This window comes from Sturnira hondurensis, unplaced genomic scaffold, assembly GCF_014824575.4.
Source record: "Sturnira hondurensis isolate 20B ecotype Veracruz unplaced genomic scaffold, ASM1482457v3 Scaffold0021214, whole genome shotgun sequence".
In the NCBI taxonomy this organism is placed as follows: Eukaryota; Metazoa; Chordata; class Mammalia; order Chiroptera; family Phyllostomidae; genus Sturnira; species Sturnira hondurensis.
The window spans coordinates 11,704,233-11,729,130 of NW_028093845.1; the positions used below are offsets into that span (position 1 = coordinate 11,704,233).

The following is a 24,898-nucleotide window of genomic DNA, read 5'->3' on the forward strand; positions in this document are numbered from 1 at the left end:
AATGGGGGGAAGAATTTACAGGGAATAAGAAGCATAACTGGTAGGCATAAAATAAACACAGGGAGGTTAAGAATAGTATAGGAAATACAGAAGCCAAAGAACTTATATGTACAACCCATGGACATGCAGTGAGGGGTGAGGGAATGCTGAAGGGTAGGGGGTGCAGGGTGGAAGGGGAATAACAGAGAGAAAAAACTGGGACAACTGTAATAGCATAATCAGTAAAATCCACTTTAAAAAAGAAAAGAAAAATCTACAGGGAACCAACAGTGGAAGGGATGAAGCAAAGAATCAAATCAATGATTTGGAACACAAGGAAGAAAGAAGCAATCAGAACAGCAGGAATAAAAATCAATTTAAAAAACTGAAGATGGGTTAAGGAACCTCTGGGACACCTTTAAACATACCAATAGCCAAATCATAGGGGTGCCAGAAGGAGAAGAGGAAGAGCAAGAAATTAATTGACAAAAGAATGTAAGAAAACTTCCCTAATGGGGTGAAGGAAGTAGACATACAAGTTCAGGAAGCACAGACAATCCCAAACAAGATGAACACAAAGAGGACCACACCAAAACACATCATAATTAAAATGGCAAAGGTTAAAGATAAGGAGAGAATCTTAAAAGCAGCGAGAGGGAAGAAGAGTTACCTGCAAAGGAGTTTCCATAAGACTATGAGCTGATTTTTCAAAAGAAACTTCGCAGGCTAGAAAGGACAAGCAAGAAGTACTCAAAGTGTTGAAAAGCAAGGACCTACAACCTATAACACTCTACGCAGCAAAGCTACCATTTAGAATGGGAGGTCGGATAAAGTGCTTCCCATACAAGGGAAAGCTAAAGGAGTTCTTCTCACCAAGCCATTATTATATGAAATGCTAAAGGGAACTATATAAGAAAGAGAAGATCAAAATGATGAACATTAAAATGTCAATAAATTTGCAATTACCAATAATCAAATCCAAATAACAAACTAAGCAAACTTCTAGAACAGGTACAGAATTATAGGTATGGAGATCATTTTGAGGGTTATCAGCTGGGAGGGGAAAGGGGGAGAATGAAGGAAAAGGTGGGGGGATTAGGAAGCACAAATTGGTAGGTACAAAATAGACAGGGGATGTTAAGAACAGTATAGGAAATGGAGTAACCAAAGAACTTATAGGCATGACCCATGGACATCAACTCTGACGGGTGGATTGTTGGAGAGAATGGGCATATCAGGTGGAGGGGGGCAAAGGGGGACAACTGTAATAGTATGATCGATAAAATACACTTAAAAAAACAGAAAATGATGCCCAGCATTATGAACTATTAAGAAATATTACATTTCTATGTGATAATGGCTTTTAAAAACTTATGCACATGACTTTGGTTAGTAACTTTAAAATGACTGTTGGAACTGCTTCGACTATAAAGATATGTGACTTACCTATGATACAAATTTAGAAATTAAAAAATCATTCTGAAATTAATCCCATTTAACCATGTTTCTTCTCAGATGGATTTATAGTCCTGTTTTTTTCTTTCAAATAATTTTTCTTTTAAATACTAGCATGTATACCACAGAACCAGAAAATGAACATTTGGGGGATAAAAACATCCAATCACCTGAGGTAAGAACTAAAAACTATACTGTAATATATGAAAATTAACCTGATATTAAAATTTATTTCTAAAGCATATTTATTAGGTTTCTTTCATATATCTGGTTAAAAATGAAAAGTGGTCATTTTGAAAAAGGTAGTTTTATTGGGTCCTCAGAAATGAGCAAAAAGAATAAAAAGATGGAGAGGGATGACTATAGACTATTTTGGAGTTTAAGAGGGTATATTTTAGGAATAATAAAAATGTAGCTTATTATTTCTTGCCATACCCAGATAAAACTAGGTAATTTAGACTACAAAAAAGTAAAGATAAATCTAATCTAATTAAAATGTACTATAACCAGCAAGCAAAATAGAACCAGAGATGTGGAAATAAAGAACAAACTGACAGTAACCAGAGGGTAGCAGAGAGGGGGATAATGGGGGAACGAAGGGGAAGGGCCAAGTCAAGGAACATGTATAGAGGGCCCATGGACAAGAACAACAGCGGGAGGGGGAGGATTGAATGTGGGAGGTGGGGGTGGGGAGGGCAAGGGAGAGTAATGGGAGAAAAATGGGGACAACTGTAATTGAACAAAAATAAAAGGTACTATAAACAGATGGGGCAAAAATAGGTTTATATTTGTGGGTAAGTGAAACAAAGTTTATTCTTGTATTATTTATTAATTGCTGTGTTTTCCATAAGAACTGTAAAACCATGTTTGCTCCACCCTGTATTTGAAGAGACCCAAGTTTTAATTTTGCAAGTATATAGAATCAGTAGACCTTTTGTTGATGTGGTTTTACTAATTGCTTATATTAGAATTTGAAGTTTTCTATTTTTTTAAATAGATATTTCTATTGTATTTAAGGGCCAAAAAGTTCTTCTAAATATTTAAAGTATTCCACCACTGATTCCAGTTACTATTTTTATCTCTAAAGACTTCATCTTATTCTATGTCAATTTATCATAAATTCTGCAATAATAAAACAAAGTAATATGGTTTTGCTATATATGACCTTTCATGCACCCTACTTAAAGTTCACCTTTGTGCCTTTATCTTGGCCCTTTGTATAGTAATGGTCTTTCTAAAAAGGGTCTTTACATGAGAACTCCAACAGATCAATCATGATTAGGTTTAAAGAACTTGGATCTTAAAGAGCTACATAATTTGTTTACATTAGCTGCTATTGTGCCACTGTTCCCCCAGTCGTCAAATGTTTCCTCTTTCTGTCCTTACTCTGTCTTTGCTCTCTAGCCTTCATTACCATTTCTGTGACAATGTGACATTCTCTCTCTCCTGTGCTCAAGTACTGTATTATCAATACACACTCAAAATGCTGGCCTGTGTGCACACACATACATTCTCACACACACCGTGATGACTTTAAGGCAGATTTGAAGATTTTTGTTCCAAGGTTAACTCTACTCTGTTTTGGTTTTTTTATTTTTTTTAATTTTGTTTTTTACTGTGACAAAAGCTTCTCAGCATTTTCACAAATTGTTTTTCCCCCAAATCAGCAGTTTCATAATTAGACTAACTACCATTAAAAGTCTGAAAGATTGAGGTATCACGCTGAACTATCTAAAATGTTGTCTATAAATAATATGGGAAGCATGAACCTTGATGTTCTGAAANATGGTAGAAAAATGGGGACAACAGTAATTGAACAAAAATAAAAGGTATTATAAACAGATGGGGCAAAAATAGGTTTATATTTGTGGGTAAGTGAAACAGAGTTTATTCTTGTATTATTTATTAATTGCTGTGTTTTCCATATGAACTGTAAAACTATGTTTGCTCCACCCTGTATTTGAAGAGACCCAAGTTTTAATTTTGCAAGTATATAGAATCAGTAGACCTTTTGTTGATGTGGTTCTACTAAATAGTAATTGCTTATATTAGAATTTGAAGTTTTCTATTTTTTTAAATAGATATTTCGATTGTCTTTAAGGGCCAAAAAGTTCTTCTAAATATTTAAAGTATTCCACCACTGATTCCAGTTCCTATTTTTATCTCTAAAGACTTCATCTTATTCTATGTCAATTTATCATAAATTCTGCAATAATAAAACAAAGTAATATGGTTTTGCTATATATGACCTTTCACGCACCCTACTTAAAGTGCACCTTTGTGCCTTTATCTTGGCCCTTTGTATAGTAATGGTCTTTCTAAAAAGGGTCTTTACATGAGAACTCCAACAGATCAATCATGATTAGGTTTAAAGAACTTGGATCTTAAAGAGCTACATAATTTGTTTACATTAGCTGCTATTGTGCCACTGTTCCCCCAGTCGTCAAATGTTTCCTCTTTCTTTCCTTACTCTGTCTTTGCTCTCTAGCCTTCATTACCATTTCTGTGACAATGTGACATTCTCTCTCTCCTGTGCTCCAAGTACTGTATTATCAATACACACTCAAAATGCTGGCCTGTGTGCACACACATACATTCTCACACACACACACCGTGAGGACTTTAAGGCAGATTTGAAGATTTTTGTTCCAGGGTTAACTCTACTCTGTTTTGGTTTTTTTATTTTTTTTAATTTTGTTTTTTACTGTGACAAAAGCTTCTCAGCATTTTCACAAATTGTTTTTCCCCCAAATCAGCAGTTTCATAATTAGACTAACTACCATTAAAAGTCTGAAAGATTGAGGTATCACGCTGAACTATCTAAAATGTTGTCTATAAATAATATGGGAAGCATGAACCTTGATATTCTGAAAGCTTAATCTGTTTTTCTCATTTTTCTTTCAGTTATATAATTTTTCAAATGAAATGAGTCTATGTTAAATTATATTTTACCTCCTTTGCAATCTAGTTGTGTTTTCATTCCACAAAAGTTTTCTTGAATAATCTTTGGGAGTTATATTGAGGAGGGACCCTTAACTACTCTACCCACACTATAGGCGCATTTGTTCAGCATGCATAAATCACAGATGAAAATGGCAGAAACTGAAGTCAGGGTGCCCTGCAAAATGCACAGCTGTGGGGGTCTCTATGTCAACAACACATATTGACATAGAGCATGAATAGACTTTTGTGTGTGTGATTCTCCATGTTGACAGTAATTGTATGAGCTTAATTAAGAGATTTGGTGGTTTCATACATTCATAAAATTATATGGAATTTATACCTCTTAAAAGATTTCTCTGTTTAACTTCAGATTCTCAACGATGCTAACACTAATAAACAGGAAGAAACTAAGAAAATTGTCTTCTCCAACACAGAGGAAACAAAACCACAGACGAAAAAAAGTGCTTGTCCTCCACAAGGAACACTGAATAAATATATTACAAATGGTATGTGAAATAAGAAATGTAAGTGGAGAGAAAATAAGAAATATATTTGATAAATTTTAAGCCACAAACCAGCAAAGCTGCTGCTTAATCTAAGTAACCCAGATGAGATTCTCAGCTCTATAACAGGCAATATGTGGACAAAGGGGAAATGTTGCGATGCATCTGTCAAAAAATTAATTGTTTAACAGATCTATATTTTAATGTTTTTATAACTTTTGATGTTAAATATTGGAGATTAAAAACAGCTTTGATTAAAAATTTTTATTTAAGACTTATATTTTACATTTATTTTTAAGTTAGATGAAAGGAACATTATATTTCTGACAATATTAATGTTCTCATTAAATTAGGCCCTACATTTTAAAATATCTGCTGCCTCGTAGAGTTATATAAAACTTGCTTTTCCACCAAAATTTTAAAGTGTCTCATTGTCACCAAATATGTATGAGATTTTCTTGATTTCTTCCTAGATATTCTGTATGATTAAACTTAAGAAAGATTCTGTCCTCCAGTAGTATAGAGCTTATAGAGAATGAACATTATTTTAAAATATGATGAAGGATAAGCAATTGAAATTTTAAATTTTTAATTTCTTATTTGCTGCTTTGTAACTTTTTTAAAGCAAACTTTATTAATTGATTTTTTATTTAGTAAAGGCCACTTTTTAATTAACTTTAGTATTTTTAAGGTCCTGAATCCAAACTAAACCAGAAAATATCTGCCAGTGGAGGTGGTTGGATTCCTTTGTAAATATTTCTTCACTTCAGTCTTTTTTTTTAATTCTCACCAAAAGATATGTTTGTTTGTTTTTTGTTTGTTTTTCTTGGTATATATATATAGAGAGAGAGAGAGACAGAGAGACAGAGAGAGAGAGAGAGAAAAAAAAACATTGGTTGCCTTTGTATGTGCCCCAACTGGGGATCCAGCCTGCGAATTTTTGGTGCACAGGAGAGCACTCTGACCAACTGAGCCACCAGGCCAGAGCAAAGTTCCGCACTTAGGTCTTACCTGCATGTTGCCATGATGCTATTTAGTGGGCAGTTTCTACAGAGCAGTTCTTAGGACTAGAGCTGGGGCCTGTGGAGGAGAGAAAAATGTATTGGTCACCAATGGATTTCCTTTGAGGTTGAGGACTTCCCCCTTTGTTTTCTTTCAGTTTTGATTTTGCAATTTTAGAGACATTTATAGGAAAATGAACTTTCGTATTTTCAGGTGGGGATGTTGTACTCTCACTTTTTTGCTTTCATGACATGGATCAGGAAGGCAGTGGATGCTCTCCTGCATATTCCAGGTCCAGGAAGAACGCGAATGGATTGCTTTAGTGTGGGAATGAAAATTCCTTGTTAATGGTACTATCATGAAAAATGCCAAGTAAAGAACTAAGGGTCAGATTGTGCTTGCCTCATGGCATTCAATAAGATTTAGCAGATATCTGTTTATTTACTAAGGGAAACCTCAATTTAACTCCTGAAAAGACTGAACATTTTTATAAGAAACTTTTAAACAAGCATAGAATTAAAACCATTTCTCAGATTATCCCCCTAAAACCTTTGAAAATGGAGTATAAAACCTATGAGACCAAGCTCCTCCTCCTGGGTAGTTTCAACCTTTTCCTTACTTATGCAAGGGTCAAGCTGCTGTTACCCTCACACCTCAGGAGACCTCTCTATAAGAGAGAGTTCCTTTACCTGTGAATCTTCAAGCCAATAACTATTCCAAAGAGATCAACACATCAATAGGCAGGACTGTCTTAAACATTTCTGGAAGTGGTTCTTACAGCATTGTACTCAAGGGTCATACTGGCATGTAGGCTTGCACATGAAAAAGCTTGCACAGAATGCCGGAGAAGTGGGACAGCGTGAAGCTCTTGTTCGTGAAACCTGAAAGATAGGTTGCCCTTCCCATCTTCATGTGTCAGCAGTCAGGATGAAGTCAAATGAGTGCATACTCCTAGTTAGAACAGGAAAAAAGAAAAGGAAGTACAAAAACAAAAAGAATATTCTGGGGGGAAAAAAGAGAAGAAAAGAGATAGAAGCCTTATGAAACAGGCTTGAAAGGCTGCATAGGCCCTAACTACACAGGAGGCAGCTCCTAAAACTAGTGCTCGTCCAGTGAAGGACCCAGGACCCCAGAAGCAAGAGACCTCCAAGCCTGAGAAGAAAGAAACCTGGATAGTAAAACCCCAAAATAAAGTGCAAGATGAATTGAAAAAGAAATTCCATTCCTCATTCCAATAGGAGAAATTCTCACCAAAGAAAATGTAGAAATAAGCCCTGGCTGATGTGGCTCAGTGGTTTGAGCACTTGGCCTGCAAAACAAAAAGTTGCCAGTTCTGCTCCCAGGCAGAGCACATGCCTGGGTTGTAGGCCAGGTACCCAGTTGGTGTGTGAGAGGCAACCAATCAATGTTTCTCTCACACATGGATAATTCTGCCCCTCTCTTTCTCCTTCCCTTCACCCCTTTCTAAAAGTGAATGGATAAAGGTTTTTTTTAAAAAGTAGAAATACAAAAATATGCCACAGGAGAAAAGTCTCCAATACAGAATCCTGGTCCCAACACACCTGGTGGGAGGATAAGAAAGGCCTTTCCAGTTTTGGAGACCCCAAAGGCGGCAGAGCCCAGGTAAAGGCCCAGGAGAAGCCAAGAATCAAAGAATAGGCAGAGAAAGAAAGAAACCCTCTGTTGGGGAACAGAACCCAAGACAGGCACTCAAAATCCCAGGGGCCAACTTCTTCACTACGGCTAATAAATCTGCAAGAGAAGCTCAACAAGGACCCCAGTCGACCTAAAAATCAGTGACTCAACCAGGAGGAAACATCAGAGCTGCCTGGAAAGCCTCTGAGAAATACCCAGGTCCTGACCGCATCATAACCTTCTCCAGGAGTGAGGCCTCAACTTAAACATGTTTAAAACCTCCACAGTATTTGTACGTGTAAGAACCAGTAGTTTGAGTCCATATTTTAAATTGCTCTTCTGTGTATTTGCCAATAAAATAGAAAATGCAGTGCCTTTGTTAAAGTGTAACATTTGCTTCTGAGTAAACTAAAACCTCCATGGGGAATCCAGTCATGATGACAGGAACTCACCTTTGTATAGGAGCTGCCATCTGGCAAGGGCAGAGGGAAAGTAACCACCGGAAATAACCAGGGCATTCTATTCTTCCCAAGACCCATCCTCAAGAGAAACTTTTATCAGACCCTAACCTATGGGACTTTTATCAGAGCCCAACCTATCTGGGAGAAGAGAAATACCAACTGCAGTCCCCTCTAGCTGTCCTGTGTAACCTAAGAGGATAAGAAAAGACCTGAGAGGCACTAGTGAAGTTCACAGCCCAAAGTCACAGACTTACTGGCCAACTGAGAACTAATCATAGGACTACAGAACTCCTCCCTCTCAACACACCATACCACCATGTATACCAAAGGTTCTTTTACCCAGGACATCATGTTCACCTTTAAAAATATATATACACAATGTTTTCAAAGGTAAAAAACAAAACAAAAAAATGAGTTTGAAGAGACGGAGAAAGCATCACACCCAGACAGACCCAGGTGTGGCAGGGATATTGGAATTGTGACACCAGGAATTCCAAACAACCGTAACTAATATACTAAGAGCTCCAATGGAAATGGAGAGAACATGTAAAAATAAATTGGTAATGTAAGCAGAGATATAGAAATTCTAAGAAAGAATTCAAAATGAATGGTAGAAATTAAAAGTACAAAACAAATAAAGAATGTATTTGAGATCTGGCTGGTGTGGCTAAGTGCTTGTCTGGAAACCAAAGGGTCACTGGTTCATTCCCAGTCAGGGCACCTGCCTGGGTTGTGGGCCAGGTTCTCAGTGGGGGGCACATGATAGGCAACCACATATTGATGTTTCTCTTCCTCTCTTCTTCCTTTCCCCTCTCTCTAAAAATAAATAAATAAAATCTTTAAAAATGCATATAAAAAAGAATGCATTTGATGGGTTCATTAGTAGACTGTATACAACTGAGGAAAGAATAACTGAGCTTGGGGCTATGTCTATAGAAACTTATAAAACTGAAAACAAAGAGAAAAATGATGGAGAAAAAAGAAAATAGAATATCCAAGAACTGTGGGGCAATTACAAGAGGTGTAACATCCGTGTATTGGGAGTACAAGAAGAAAGAGAAAAAGCACCAGAGGATGGTTGAGGTAATAGTTTTCCCCAAATGTCAAATAGAAAATCAGATGGATCCAGGAATTTCGGAGAACATGAAGCAGGGTAAATACCAAAAAACTACATCTAGATATATTATATTTAACTTGCAGGAAATCAAAGATAAAAAAGAAATGTTGAAAGAAGCCAAAAAAATACACCTTACTCTTATAGGGAAGCAAAAATAAGAATCACATCTCAGTGGATTGACTGCTGGCCTGCAAACCAAAGAGTTGTTGGTTTGAGTCCCAGTCAGGGCACATGCCTGGGTTGCAGTCCAGGTCCCCAGTGGGAGGTACACAAGAAGCAACCACACATTGATATTTCTCTCCCTCTCTTTCTCCTTCCCTTCCCCTCTGTCTAAAAATAGATTAAAACTTTAAAATATAAGAGAGAAAGCATGGCCCATATACTCATATATACTTTTTAAACAGACCCACCTCAGAACAAAAGATATACTGAAACTGAAAATGAAGGGATGGAAAAAATATTTCATGCAAATAGAAACAGAAAAAAAGCTGGTGTAGCAATACTTGTCTCAGACACAATAGACTTCAAGACAAAGGCCACAACAAGAGACAAAGAAGGTCACTACATAATACTAAGGGGACTGACCCAACAAGAGGCTATAACCCTTGTAAACATATATCCACTCAACATAGGAGCACCTAAATATATAAAGAAAAAGTATTGAGTATTAAGAGAGAGATCAACATCAATAGTCAGAGGAGGGGATTTTAACACCCCACTGACGTAAATGGATAGATCTTCCGGACAGATATATCAACAAGTCAACAGCGACCTTAAATAACACACTGGATCAGTGGATTTAACTGATATTTATAAAACATTCCATCCGAAAGCAGCAGAATACACATTCTTATCAAAGGCATGTGGAACATTCTCAAAGTAGACAACAGGTGAGGATGCAAAATAAGCCTAATAAATTCAAGAAGATTGGAATCATATCGAGCGTCTTCCTTGATCGGGGTGGTATGAAACTAGAAATCAATTACAATGAAAAAAACTGAAAAACATTAGAATATATGGAGGCTAAATAGGTGTTATTAAACAATGAATGAATAACAATGAGACATATGAAGAAATCAAAAGTTGCCAGGAGACAAACGAAAATGGACACACCACACCCAGAATCTCTGTGACATAACAAAAGCAGCCTGAGAGGTAAGCGCATAGCATTACAGGCCTATTTTAAAGAATAGAAACAATCTCAAACCATCTAACCCTACACGTAACAACACTAAACGAGTAACAAACACAGCCCAGAGTAAGTGGGAGGAAAGAAATAATAAAGAGGAGAACAGAAATAAATGGCATACAGACAAAAAATACGAAAGAACAATGAAACCAAGAGCTGGGTTTTTTTTTAAAGATAAACAAAATTGACAAAACTTTAACTAGACTCATCAAGAAAAAGAGAGGACCCAAATTAATAAAATCAGAAATGAAAAAGGAAAAGTAACAACTGAAACCACAGACATACAAAGCAGTATAAGAAAATACTATTATGACCTATACATGCCAAAAAATTGAACAACTTGGGTAAAGCAAATAAATTCCTAGAAACAGAACTTCTGCAACTTTATCAGGAAAAAATGAGAAAACCTGAAAAGACTGATAATAACTATTGAAATTGAAGCAATAATCAAAAAACACCAGCAATCAAACGTCCTGGACCAGATGGATTCATAGGCAAATTTTATCAAACAAAGAACGAACACTTCTCCTCAAACTATTCTAAAAAATTCAGGAGGAGGGAAGACTTCCAACTCATTTTTCAAGGCCATCATTATCCTAATTTCAAAACCAAAAAAGACACTACAATAAAAGAAAATTATAGGCCAATATTCCTGATGAACACAGAAACAAAAATCCTCAGCAAAATATTAGCAAACTGGATCCATTAGTACATTTTTAAAACCATACACAATGATAAACTGGGATTTATTCTGAGGGTGTAAGGTAAGTACAGTATTTGCAAATCAATAAACAAAATGAAGGATAAAAATCACATGATCATATTAAAAGGTGTAGAAAAGTATTTGATTAAATCCAACACCAATTTATGATTTAAAAAAACAACAGCAAAGTGGGAATAGAGGGATCAGACATCAACATAATAAAGTCCACATATGACAGACTCCCAGCCAACATCATACTCAATGGCAAAAACTAAAAGCATTTTCCTTAAGATCAGGAACAAGACAGGTGTGCATTTTCACTTCTCTTATTCAACATAGCACTGCAAGTACTAACCACAGAAATCAGATAAGAAGAAGAAATAAAGCATCCAAATTGGAAAGAAAGAAGTTAAGTTGTCATTATTCACAGATGACATGATATTGTGTACAGAAAACCCTAAAGACTCCACCAAAAAACTCTAATAAATAAATTTGGCAAAGTAGTAGGACACAAAATAAATATTAAGAAATTGGTGGTATCTTTATACACTAATAATGAATTATCAGAGAAGTTAAGAAAATGATTTTATTTACTATTGCAACAAAATAATTAGGTACCTAGGAATAAAATCAAGGAGGTAAAATACCTGTACTCAAAAAATTATAAGATACTGAAGAGACTGAGGAAGATACAAATAAGTGGAAGTATATACCATGTGCATGGATAGGGAATAACTAACATCATTAAGTTGTCCACACTACCCAAAGAAATCTACAGATTCAATGCAATTTCAAAAAAATTGTCAATGGCATATCTCACTGATATAAAACAAATATTCCAAAAATTTATATGGAACCACAAAAGACCCCAAATAGCCTCAGCTGTTTTCGTATCTTCTTGAGAAAGAAGAACTAAGTTGGCGGTATTACAAAACCTCATATCAAACTACACTACAAGCCATGGTAATCAAAACAGCACAGTACTGGCACAGAACAAGCATATAGATCAATGGAACAGAACAGAAAGCCCACAAATAAGTCCACACCTGTATGGTCAATTAATATTTGACAAGAGAGACAAAAACATACAGTGGGGTAAAGACAGCCTATCCAATAAACAGTCTTGAGAAAATCAGACAGATAGACACAAAAAAAATGAAACTAGACCATCAAGTTACATCATCCACAATCATAAACTTCAAATGGATTAAAAACTTAAATGTCAGACTCATAACTGTGGGAGGAATTCCATCCAGCAGAATTCTCCCATCTACCTTGGATAAGAAATAAGTCGTCCCAGACACAATCTTGCTGTTCTGGCAGGAAAGGGAGCGGCAACTCCCTCTAGTGGAGAATGCCCGGAGCCCTTCTCCCAAATGGCATTTTTGGGGATGGTATGTGTAGGTATATACAGCTATAGAGAGTTGGGTCATGTCTGCCACCTTTGTTACCTGGTTTTCCAGGGAGACTTACTAGCCCCTTTCAGAGCCTGCTATCTCGGGGCTGCAATCTCTGAAACCACACACAGAGTGGTCCCCAACACAAAACCATACAAATCCTAGAAGAAAATATAGGCAGTAAAGTCTCAGACATTGCTTATAGCAATATTTTATCAGATATATCTCCCAGACAAGGGGAACAAAAGATAAAAAATAAACAAATGGGACTAAGCCAAACTAACAAGTTTTGCACAGCAAAGGAAAATATCAACATAGTAAAAAGACAACCCACAGAATGGGAGAACATATTTACCAATAGATCTGATAAGGGTTAATATCCAAAATTTATAAAGAACTTATACAACTCAACACCAAAAAAATTTTAAAATGAGCAGAGGAACAGAATAGGCACTTCTCCCAAAAGAACATACAGATGGCCAACAGACATATGAAAAGATGCTCAATGTCACTAGTCATCAGGGAAATACAAATTAAAACTGTGATGAGGTACCATGTCACACCTGTCAGAATGACCATCCATCATCAATAACTCAGCAAACAAGTACTGGTGAGGATGTGGAGAAAGGGAAACACTTGTCCTGTTGATGGGAATGCAGATTGGTGCAGCCACTGTGGAAAGCAGTATGGAGATACCTCAAAAAATTATAAATGGATCTTTCTTTTAATCCATAAATCCCACTACTGGGAATATATCAAAAGGAACCCAAAACACTAATTCAGAAGAACGTAAACAACCCTATGTTCATTGCAGTGTTATTCCCAATCTCCAAGATATGGAAGCAGCCCAAGTGTCCGTCAGTAGATGAGTGGATAAAACAACTATGGGACATTTACACAATGGAATACTACTTGGCCGTAAAAAAGAAGAAAGTTTTACCCTTTGCAACAGTATGGGTGGACCTGGAGAACATTATGCTAAGTGAAATAAGCCAGAGAGAGAAAGACAAATATCATATGATTTCACTCATATGTGGAATTTAATGAACAAACTGAACTAACAAGCAAAATAGAGACAGACTCATAGATAAAGAGCAGGCTGATAGCTAAGGTAGGGGTAGAGTAGAGGTGGAGGAATTGAGCAAAAAAGAAAAAGGAATTGTGGGCATGGACAATAGTGTGGTAATGGCTGGGTTATAAGGGGACTAAATGGTAATGGAAAAATAAATTTTTAATTTTCAGAATTTAAAAAATATAAATAATGTAATATCTGAATACCAAAAAAGTGGGCACAGGTTGGATGGATCAAGCAAAAAAAAGGGAAAAAGACAAATGGACATGGACAACAATGTGGTGGTTGTGGGGGGACAGGAGGTATAAAGGGGCTAAATGGCAATGGGGAAAATGCAGTAAGAATAATCATTTAAAAAATGGGCCAAGGATCTGAGTAGTCATTTCCCCAAAGAGAACATACAGATGGCCAATAGACATATGAAAAAAAAAAGCTCAATGTCACCACTAATCATCAGAGAGATGCAAATAAAAACCACAATGAGATATCACCTCATGCCCGTCAGAATGACCATCATCAATAAATCAACAAACAATAAGTGTTGGTGAGGATGTGCACTCACCAGCAAAAGGGTTCCTTGGTGCACTTCCACAAAGGGGAATGCTTGTGCACTTTGGTGGTAATACAGACTGGTGCAGCCACTGTGGAAAAGAGTATGAAGCTTCCTCAAAAAATTAAAAATGGAACTGCTTTTTGACCCAGCTTTTTTACTTCTGGAAATATATATGAGGAAATTTGAAACACTAATCTGAAAGAATACATGCACCCCTATTTTCATTATAGCATTTTTTACAAAAATTGAGATGTGAAAACAGCCTATGTGCCCACCAGTGGATGGGTGGATAGAAAAGCTGTGGTACATGTATGCAATGGAGTACCACTTGGCTGTAAAAAAGGAAATCTTACCTTTTGCAACAGCATGGATGGACCTGGAGGTTATTATGCTAAGTGAAATAAGCCAGTTAGAGAAAAGCAAATACCATATGATCTCACTTATATATGGAACCTAATGAATAAAGTTAGTTGATGAACAAGATAGAAATAGTGGCGTGGATACGTGGAACAGACTGAAAGTTGTCAGGAAAAGAGGAGTTTGGGGTCTCGATGAAAGAGGTGAAGGGATTAAGCAAAACACACTCACACATAACAAGCAGACACAAACAACTGTGGTGATAGCCAGAGGGAAAGAGGGGTGGATGTAGTTGGAGGTTGGCAGAGGGGAGATAAATAGGAAAAGAAAGAGATTTTGCTTTGGGTGATGGGAGCATGATGCAGTGTCCAGATGATGTTTTGTTTAGCTGTATACTTGAAACCTGTATGGTTTTCTGAACCAGTGTCATCCCAATAAATTCAAAAACACACTTCTAAATAACACATCAGCCAAGGAGAAACTTCAAGAGATATTTTAAAGTATTTGAACTGCTTGTAAATGAAAATACAACTTATCAAAATTTGGGGATGCAGTGAAAGCAGTGCTTAGATAGAAAATTATATAATTGATGCATATATTAGAAAAGAGGAAAGACCTAAAAATGAATCTAAGTATATACCCTAGGAAACTAGAAAAAGAAGCAAAATAAAGGCAGCCGAAGAAAATAAAAAAAACTGGAGCAGATAACAGTAAAACTGAAAACAAGAAATCAAAAGATAAAACCAATAAAACTAACAGCTGTTTTCTTAAAGATAAGTAGCATCAATAAGTCTTCAGCTAGACTAAGAAAAAAGAGAGCAAAGACAAATCACTAATATCAGAAATGAAAGAGGGGATATCAGTGGAGATCCCATAGACAGTAAAAGGATAATAAAGGCATACTGTGAACAACTCCATGCCCACAAATTTGATAACCTAGACAAAATGGACCAATTTCTTCAAAGATACAATCTGCCAAAATATACACAAGAAGAAACAGATGATCTGAATAGGCCTACATGTATTAAAGAAATGGAATCAGCAATTAGAAACCTCTCCAAGCCGAAAGCACCAGACTCAGATGGCTTCATTGGGGAATTTTACCAAGCATTTCCACAGGGGTGTCCGATCTGCAGCCCATGGGCCACATGTGGCTCAGGATGCCTATGAATGTGGCCCATATGATTTTGCCTATGAATGCAACATCATAAATTGACTTAGAACATTAGATTTTTTATGAGTCTGTGTTGCAATGTGTCTAATCTGTGGCCCAAGACAACTTTTCCTCTTCCAGTGTGGCCCAGAGACACGAAAAGGATGGACGCTCATGACATTATACCAATTCTCTACGATCTATTCCAGAAGATAGAAGCAGAGGGATACTTCCCAGTTCATTCTTTGAGGACCGTATTACCCTCATACCAAAACCATAGACTTTACAAGAAAAGAAAACTGGATACCAATATGTCCCAAGAACATAGGTGCAGAAATCCTCAGCAAAATACTAACAAACAAACTCAACGGTGTATAAAAATTATGTCACAACCATGTGGGAATTACCCTATGGTTCACATTTGAAAATTATTTAATTTTCACATCAACCAGCTAAAGAAGAAAAATCACATGATAATATCCGTAGGTTAAGGAAAGGCATTTGACAAAATACAACACCTATTCATGATTTAAAAGGAAAAAAGCCTCATCAAATAGGAATAGAATGGAACTTCCTCACTTTGATAAAGAGCATCAAATAAAAATCAACAACCCCCATCACTTAATGGTGAGAAAATAGCTGTCCCACTAAGATCAGGAACAAGACAATCATTCCCTCTCTCACCACTCCTTTGAAAGATCTTACTGGAAGTCCTATCTAATACAATAAGAAAAGAAAAAAATAAAAGGTATACAGATTGGAAAGGAAGAAATAAAAGTGCCTTTGGAGATGACATGATTGCCTATGTACAAAATCCTAAAAATCAAGGAGAAAATATTTCTCTATCAACTACTAAGTCAATACAGTCATAACTGAGATACAGCGGGCTCAGTTCCAGACCACTGCAATAAAGCAAAGAATAAAGCGAGTCCCATGAAGTTTGGGGTTTCTCAGGGCACGTGAAAGTTATGTTTACACTACACCGTGTGGCCTACTGAGTGTGCAATAGTATTATGTCTTTTAAAAATCAATGTAAATACCTTAATTTGAAAATACTTTATTGCTGAAAAAGTCTTATCATCATCTGAGCCTTTAGCAAGTCTTGGGGGTTTTTTGCCGGTGGAGGATCTTGCTTTGATTTTGGTGTCTTCTGACTGATTGGTTGCTGAAGGTTGGGGTAGCTATGGCAATTTCCTAAAATGAGATAACAATAAAGGCTACCACATAAATCCACCCTTTCTTTTTTCCTTTTTATTACATTTATTGACACTGGTTAACAAAATTAAACAGGTTTCAGGTGCACAATTCTACAAACCTTCATCTGTACACTGTGTTCTGTGTTCACCACCCCAGACTCCCACTCACAAACAATTTTTGTTGCATGTGGTGTTGTTTGGTAGGATTTTACCCCCAGGAGAACTTCTTTCCAAATTGGAGTCAATCCTGTCAAATTCTGCCACTGCTTTGTCAACTAAGTGTGTGTAATATTCTAAATCCTTTGTTGTCATTTTAACTATTTTCATTGCATCTTCACCAGAAGTAGATCCCATCTTGAAAAACCACCTTCCTTGCTTATTCATAAGAAGCAATTTTCATCCATTAAAGTTTTATCATGAGATTGTAGCAATTCAGTCACATTTTCAGGCTCCACTTCTAATTCTAGTTCTCTTGGTATTTCTACCACCTCTGCTGTTACTTCCTTCACTGAAGTCTTGAACCTATTAAAGTCATCCATGAGGATTAGAATTAGCCTCTTCCAAATTCCTATTCATATTGATAATTTGACCTTTTCTCATGAATCACAAATATGCTTAATAACATCTAGAAGGGTGAATCCTTTGTGGGTTTTCAATGTACTCTCCCCAGATCCACTAGAGATATTAATATATATGGCAACTATAGCATTATGTAATGTGTTTCTTAATAAGACTTGAAAGTAGAAATTACTTCTTGATCCCTGGGCTACAGAATGGTTGTTCTGTTAGCAAGCATGAAAACAACATTAATCTCGTTGTACATCTCCATCATACTGTTGGGTAGCCAGCTGCATTGTCAATGAGCTCTCATATTTTCAAAGGAAACTTTTTTCAGCAGTAGTCTTACTGATGGGCTTAAATATTGAATAAAGCATGTTACAAAGAGATGTGCTATCATTCTAACTTTGTTCCTTTTATAGAGCACAGGCAGAAGTAGATTTAGCATAATTCCTATAGAACCTAGGATCTTCTGGAATAAAAAATGAGCATTGGCTTCAATTTAAAGTCATCCACCGTGTTAGCACTGAACAAAAGAGTTAGCCCACCCTTTGAAACTTTGAAGCCAGCCATTGATTTCTCCTCGCTATCTATGAAAGTCCTAGAAGGAATCTTCTTTGGCTATTAGGCTGTTTCATCTACACTGAAAATCTGTTGTTTGGTGTAGTCACCTGCATTATCTTAGCTAGATCTTCTGGGGAACTTGCTACAGCTTCTACATCAGCACTTGCTGCCTCACCTTGCAGTCCTGTGTTATGAAGAAGGCTTTTTTCCTAAAACCAGATGACCGACATTAGTTGGCTTCAAACTTTTCTCCTGTGGCTTGTTCACCTCTCTTGGCTTTTACAGAACTGAAGAGGATTAGAGGCTTGCTCTGCTTTAGGCTTTGGCTTAAGTGAATGCTGCGGCTGGTTTGGTCTTTTACCCAGACCACTAAAACTTTTTTCATCTCTGCAATGAAACTGTTTCACTTTCTTACCATTTGTATGTTCACTGGAGCAGCACTTTCTATTTCCATGAAAAACTTTTCTTTTGGCCCTGGCTGGTATGGCTCAATGAATTGAGCACCAGCCTGTGAGCCAAAGGATTCCCAGTACAAGCCCCCAGTAGGGGGCGCGCGAGAGGCAACCACACACTGATGTTTCCCTCCCTCTCTTTCTCCCTTCCCCGATCTCTAAAAATAAATAAATAAAAATCTTTTTTAAAAAAACTTTTTCCTTGCATTTACAACTTGCCTAATTATTAGGTGCAAGAGGCCTAGCTTCAGCTTATCTTAGCTTTCCACATGCCTCCCTCACTAAGCTTAATCATTTCTAGCTTTTGATTTAAAATGTGTGATGACTTACCTATTTTTTATAACTGAAAGTATGCGCCTTTTGACTCCCTTCACCCATTTCCCCCACAACCCACCCATGCCTCTGGCAATCAGCAATCTGTTCTCTGTACTATGATCTCAGTTTTGTTTTTAATATACCTACCACACATGAGATCATATGCTATTAGTCCTTCTCTGACTTTCACTTAGCATAATGCATTCAAAGTCAATCCATTTTGTCACAAATGACAAAATTTTCTTTTTTATGACTAAATAAGATTCTGCTTTATATACACACCTCATTTTCTGTATCCTTTTATTCATTAATGGGCACTTAGGTCATTTTCATGTCTTGGCTGTTGTAAGTAATGCTGCAATGAAGATGGCGGTACACATACGTTTTTCGGTTAGTATTCTCTTTCTTTTTATTTTATATAAATACCCATAAGTGGAATTGCTAGATCCAAAAGTGGTCACAGAGAAAGAATGTGCTTAAGCTGTTTAAAGAACCTGAAAAAGCATTAGAAATTATTATTTATAGTAAATAAATGTAGCCATTTAATTTACAGGTGGCAATTTGCAGTGTAACCATCCATCTTTCTAAATATGTGTGTCACTAATCATCAGAGACATGCAAAGTAAAACCACAAAGAGATACCACCTCACACCTGTCAGCATGGCTATCATCAATAAAGCAACAATCAGCAAGTGCTGTCAAGGATGTGGAGAAAGGGGAACCCTTGTGCACTGTTGTGGGAATGCAAACTGGTGCAGCCACTGTGGAAAACAGTATGGAGTTATCTCAAAAAAATTGTAAATAGAACTGCCTTATCACCCAGTGATTCTATGTCTGGGAATATATATGAAGAACCCTGAAATACTAATTCAATACATACTAATACATACATACATGTATGTAGCCCTGTCTTCATTACAGCATTATTACAATAGCCAAGATTTGAAAGTAGCCCAAGTGCCCATTCGTAGATGAGTGGATCAAAAAGCCACAATACATTTGCACAATTGAATACTATGCAGCTGTTTGAAAAGAAGGAAATCTTACCTTTTGTGACAGTATGGATAGACTTGGTTAGTATTATGCTAAGAGAAATAAGCCAGTCAGATAAAGATAAATATCATATGATTTCACTTACATGTGGAATCTAATCAACAAAAACTAACAAAACAGAAACAGACTCAGTACAGATGCAATACATATAACAGACTGGCAGCTGTCAGAGGGGAGAGCAGGTTGGGGACTGGGTGAAAAAGATGAAAAGATTAAGAAGAAAAGCCCTCACAGACACAGCCAACAGTACAGTGGTTACTAGAAGGAAAGGCAGGTGGAGGAGATAAAAAAGGATAATCGGGGGATGGGTGGCGATGGAAGGAGGCTTGACTTGGCGTAGTGAACACAATGTTCACTGTACAGACAATATGTTATAGAATTGTATACCTGAAACCTACATAGTTTGATTAAGCAATATCACCCCCATAGATTCAATTTAAAAAAATAAAGTACTTATGTTAGATTTTAAAAAAACCTACGGATTCCGCTGTTAGCAGGGCCTTTCCTTTGTATCTAGTTGCCAGAAATAAGACGTCTACTACTCTGTCCTCACTCACCTTGTCCCCCTCTGCTTCCTACACACACCTAAGGTACTTTAAGTCATCCCCAAACTTGGTTTCACTTTTCCCAGCCCTTACCTCCTTTAATCATTTATGCCAAATAGCAACTGAGTTATCATTTCAATACGAAGATTTATTCTGCTCCTGCTAAGAAATTTGACACCCTGCGACGGAAATCTTCAATAAATTTGAGAACTTACAACAGCCAGTCATCACCTTATTCTTGATGGAAAATCTCCTTTAAAATATAAAATGAAGTAGATTTCATATTGCCATGACATTTTTAAAATGTCATGTATTGTGAGAAATATTTAAAACTTAAGAGGATGCACATATAGTTTTAACATATTTTTAAATGAAAACTTTTGTTTATAACATCCCACAAATTGACAGGGATTTTGGAATATATGTTCAACAGATATTTCCTCAACCCAATTAACAAGCAACATTAGTCTACACCAACAATTTTTAACTTTTTCACCTCATGTCACACATAAACATTACTAAAATCCTGTGGCACACCAAAAAATATGTTTTTTGCCCGTCTGACAAAAAATAGGTGTAATTTTGACTGATTTACAAAATAATAAAAATTATAGTGCCCTTTTCACTTCAAAGTGACTTTTTAAAAAATCAAGTGCCTGTGTTTTTTGTGAGAAAGTCTGGTATCCAGAATTAACCAATAGTATGCAACTTTATTATGTAATGTGACCAGTTAGATGCAAATCTTTTATGTGACCTATATACTTATGGTTCAAGACAAGGCATTCACACCGGATGGCTATTGCTGGGTTGGCTGCTGTCATTTTTTTTTTCATTTGACAATCTAAGGCACAGGTGGCAAACATAAGGCCCTGAGGCCAAATCCATCCCTCCACCTTGTTTTATCCTGCCCATCACCGTGTTTCTACCCAGCAGCAGTACTGAGCTCTCACTTAACTGTTAAGGAGTAGTTACATTTATACAATCCTAAAGTTACATTTGGCCCTTTGAAGGCAACCGAGAGGCTGATGTGGCCCCTGGTGAAAATGAGTTTGACACCCCTGGTCTAAGGTAAAAGAGGCCAGTGCCCCTGACTAAGTACTACAGTATTGCAGGTTTAAAAAACTCTTACAGTGTACCAGTCGCCCATAGATGGTCTACACTATATATCATTAGATAAGACAGGCTATTAATAGGATATTTGATAAAACAGAATTATCATTTGAATGTATATATCTATGTCTGTATATACATATAGATTTTTTGTATTTCAGGAGTTTTACATGTTATGATATGGTGTGCAGTCTGGTCAGTCTCGGGCTCTCACGTTTTCTTTGGTGAAAATTTATTTGGACTATTAATTACCTTTTATAGCGCCATACTGGGGGGCAAAATTTTGGAACTCATTAAAATACCATCAGTGCCTCAACTTCCACCTCTTCTTGGTAAGAGTATAATTAGCCCTAATTTCTTTTTTATTCACTTATATGTAAATTATGCACGTATTCTAGTCAAAGTAAATATAATTTAGAAATGTTTTAATGTAATATTATTTATATAGCTTCTTTATATGTGTATATACTATGTATGTGTATATATAGCTCATTTGAAGAAATATTTATCCTTTCTATATACATATATATCTCCAGAGATTTTTTCTAAAATACTTTTAAATAATTTAAATATATTCAATATATGATTCTTGTTGCTTTATCATTTAATAGAACATTTTTACTTAATTTTGAATGTATTATAGAAAAGGAAAATTTTGAAAAAGACTGAATTTTTCTGTAGATAACCTAATTCATATACAATTACAAGATTCAAACATTATAGTATCTGAGGCACCAAAAAGTCTCATGGTTTTTGAGTAAGCTGTTTGGGCATCTTCATTATGTGTATTCATAGATACATCATCTGCCTAACCAGAGTCATACCCTCTTCTTCATCTCTTTATTACATAACTAACTGTCCAAGTGGGCAGAGAAAATACATAGAAGAAATTCTATCAGAGGTGTCTCATACCTTCTACACATTCAATATATTCAAATGTTCTATAGAATGTCAATAAAAATAACCTCTCCATTTTATCTCGAACACCCTTTCTATGTCCATAACACTCTTTCAGCACTTTTTAAGTTTTCGTTGAATCTCTTTCCCTCCTCTTCAAAACTTTTATTCTTGCCCTAGCGTAAGCTATCTGTTTCAAGCTGTATCATGGACTATGGCAGAGGCTTTTAATTGGCCTCTCCTCCAATTCTATGTCTATCTAATTCACCAGGGTCATCACATAGAAAATACAAGGTTCATTATCTCAATTCCTGCTTAAAACTTTTCCATTATGCCTTACTCTGCTAAAGCAGGTAACTGTCTAGTCGGGTTAGCTATTCACAATCTGATGCTTCCTGCCCGTTCTCCGACTCCGATCCTTGCCCTTTGTGTTTCGTCATCACTGGATTACTAGTTTTTCCCCATTGAGATGTATCATTTTTTGTCTCCACTTCTTTATGCTGTCTCCTTCACGTGTGTGTGTAACTTGCCCTTCACCAAAGTAATGAAAAATATAGTGTGTTTGAAGAGGGGAAATTGAACATTTTTCTGTTTTCTCTCTTGGAATGAAATGAACTGAATCAGACTTTATTAGTTTGTTTGTTTATTTATTTATTTTGAAGGGATGTTACTGGCTGGTTTTACCCTCAGGAATGTTCCATTGTTCAGTAAGTTCGTCCAAATTAGTAACAAGTGGTCTTCAACTTTGAGAAATTCTGCCCTTACCCTTATCTTAGTGAAAGCTGGACTTGGACTTGATCCACAGGTAAATTTCTAATTATACCGTGAGTGAAGTTACTTTAAATATTAGAGGCTGGTAAAATGAAAAAAAGGAAGAATTTTTGTTGTAGCTGTTTCAAGTAGTGTCTGTAAATAAAACTAAAATAAAAAACAAAAATTTTCAGAAGTGCTGACACCTTAATTTCTACTTCTTCTCTTCATTATTACTGATATGAAGAGAAATCACTGGGATGTAAGATCTCCCTTAAAAATAGCCTTTAATTGTGTAGAGATTGATGACCCTTGTGCAGTATCTGTGAGTATTATTTGGGAGTTGTGGCTCTTCTGTGGAGAACTACTTGCTTTTCAGGTAACAAAGGATAAGGTTACCCCATAAAAGAATCTGCTTCTGTTTTGTTTTATTTTTTCAGAGAGATTAAGAATTTCATTAATATTTTTATTTATGTTTTTGTTCCTGATTATCTTTGCATAATTGTAAAAGCTAATGGATTATAAATGCATTTGGATTTTTTAAAGAGTTGCATAACAGCTTCTCAAATAGATGTGGCAAATGTATGTTTAGTGGTATAATATACCAGTAGCATAAATAATTATAAACAGTGATAATTTATTATATTCTCCAGTAGAAAATTTGAAACAATGAAAAAATTTTAAAGTTTTCTCTTTTAGTTAATTATGCAGTTTTCAAATGACTTTCTCCTTTTTCATGTTGATACTTTCTATTTACAATTATTAAGTTAATCAAACAGTTCATGTCTGAAAGTTAACTGATGGATATATACCTGTACTTCCATTATGCTATTTATTAGGAAGATCAAGGAGGGTAGAACTAGTTACTTAATCACAAAGAAACAAATCCTTATTAACAATTAAAATATAACAATGTTTTATAAAACATGCAAGAGTTTATGATCCAATCTATGATGACACATAAAATGATCTGCATTAGCATGTCAAGACCAAAGGAATAATCAGGAAGATTGAGTTTAGTAAACAACTATATATAATTTCATATTTCCTTAAATGATTTTCTTGCTGGCCCTGACAATTTTCTCCAAATATGACTATGTTTATATTTCAGGCTCTGAAGCGTTTGAGGAAAGTGTGTTTAAGATTGTCTATGGGTCCGTGCCTCATGGAAGCGTGTGCAACTGCTGTCATTTCCCACTTCCTTATGAATTTTCCCTGGCAATGGGGATTTCTATTAGGGTAACTTTTCCCCATTTTCCCTATGCAAATATTTAGTTAAGGATGCTTGGTGAAAATTATTGATATATTCAGAGTACTGAATAGACAAGCTTTTCATTAAAATTATTTTCACAGTGGTAGAAATCCCTGGACATCGGTTGGTCAAAAGCAGAATTATGTTCTAAATCTACCGTATCTTTGAAAAATATGCATAGTCCCTAAATGTTTAATGCCAGGATAATTCACTTCATCACTTTATTCGTTCTCTCTTATATTGTAACCTCTCTCTATTTTTAACCTATCTAATGGCCCCTCCCTTATATACCACATGTATGTATTGTGTATACATACATGTGAGAGATTTTGTATTGATGTAGATGTTATAACAAAAAATAAGCAAACAACTACCTTTCCCTACATCCAATGTCCCATATATTACTTCCCAACATCCGTTTTCTTCATGTCCAAACCCTTCAGAATAATAGTCTCTCATCCTATCTCTGTATCCTGAACTCCTCTACATTTTTCCAGCCACTTAACTTTTGCTTCCATATATTCGTTTGGGTGAAACTTATAGCAAAGTTCACCCATTATATTTACTGCCATATTCAATTAATTTTTAAATTAAATTTTATCATAAAATATCCAAAATATCCATGTATTTTCCTTTTGAAAAATTAGAACTTTTCAAATAAAAGTCTTTGGACCATGCCTCTAAATC

The 24,898-nt window shown here is 36.0% G+C and overlaps 1 protein-coding gene across 1 annotated transcript in view; it reads left to right on the top strand.

Annotated features, from left to right (window-relative positions):
* Window positions 1–1,477: 1,477 nt before the first annotated feature.
* Window positions 1,478–24,898, top strand: part of LOC118977175 (sodium/hydrogen exchanger 9B1-like) — a 63,634-nt gene continuing 40,213 nt past the window's right edge. The window contains 5 exon segments of the mRNA XM_037031965.1: window positions 1,478–1,609; window positions 4,748–4,883; window positions 21,474–21,644; window positions 22,872–23,014; window positions 24,071–24,198. Of these exon segments, the coding sequence (XP_036887860.1) occupies window positions 1,481–1,609; window positions 4,748–4,883; window positions 21,474–21,644; window positions 22,872–23,014; window positions 24,071–24,198 (707 nt within the window). The 5' untranslated portion in view covers window positions 1,478–1,480.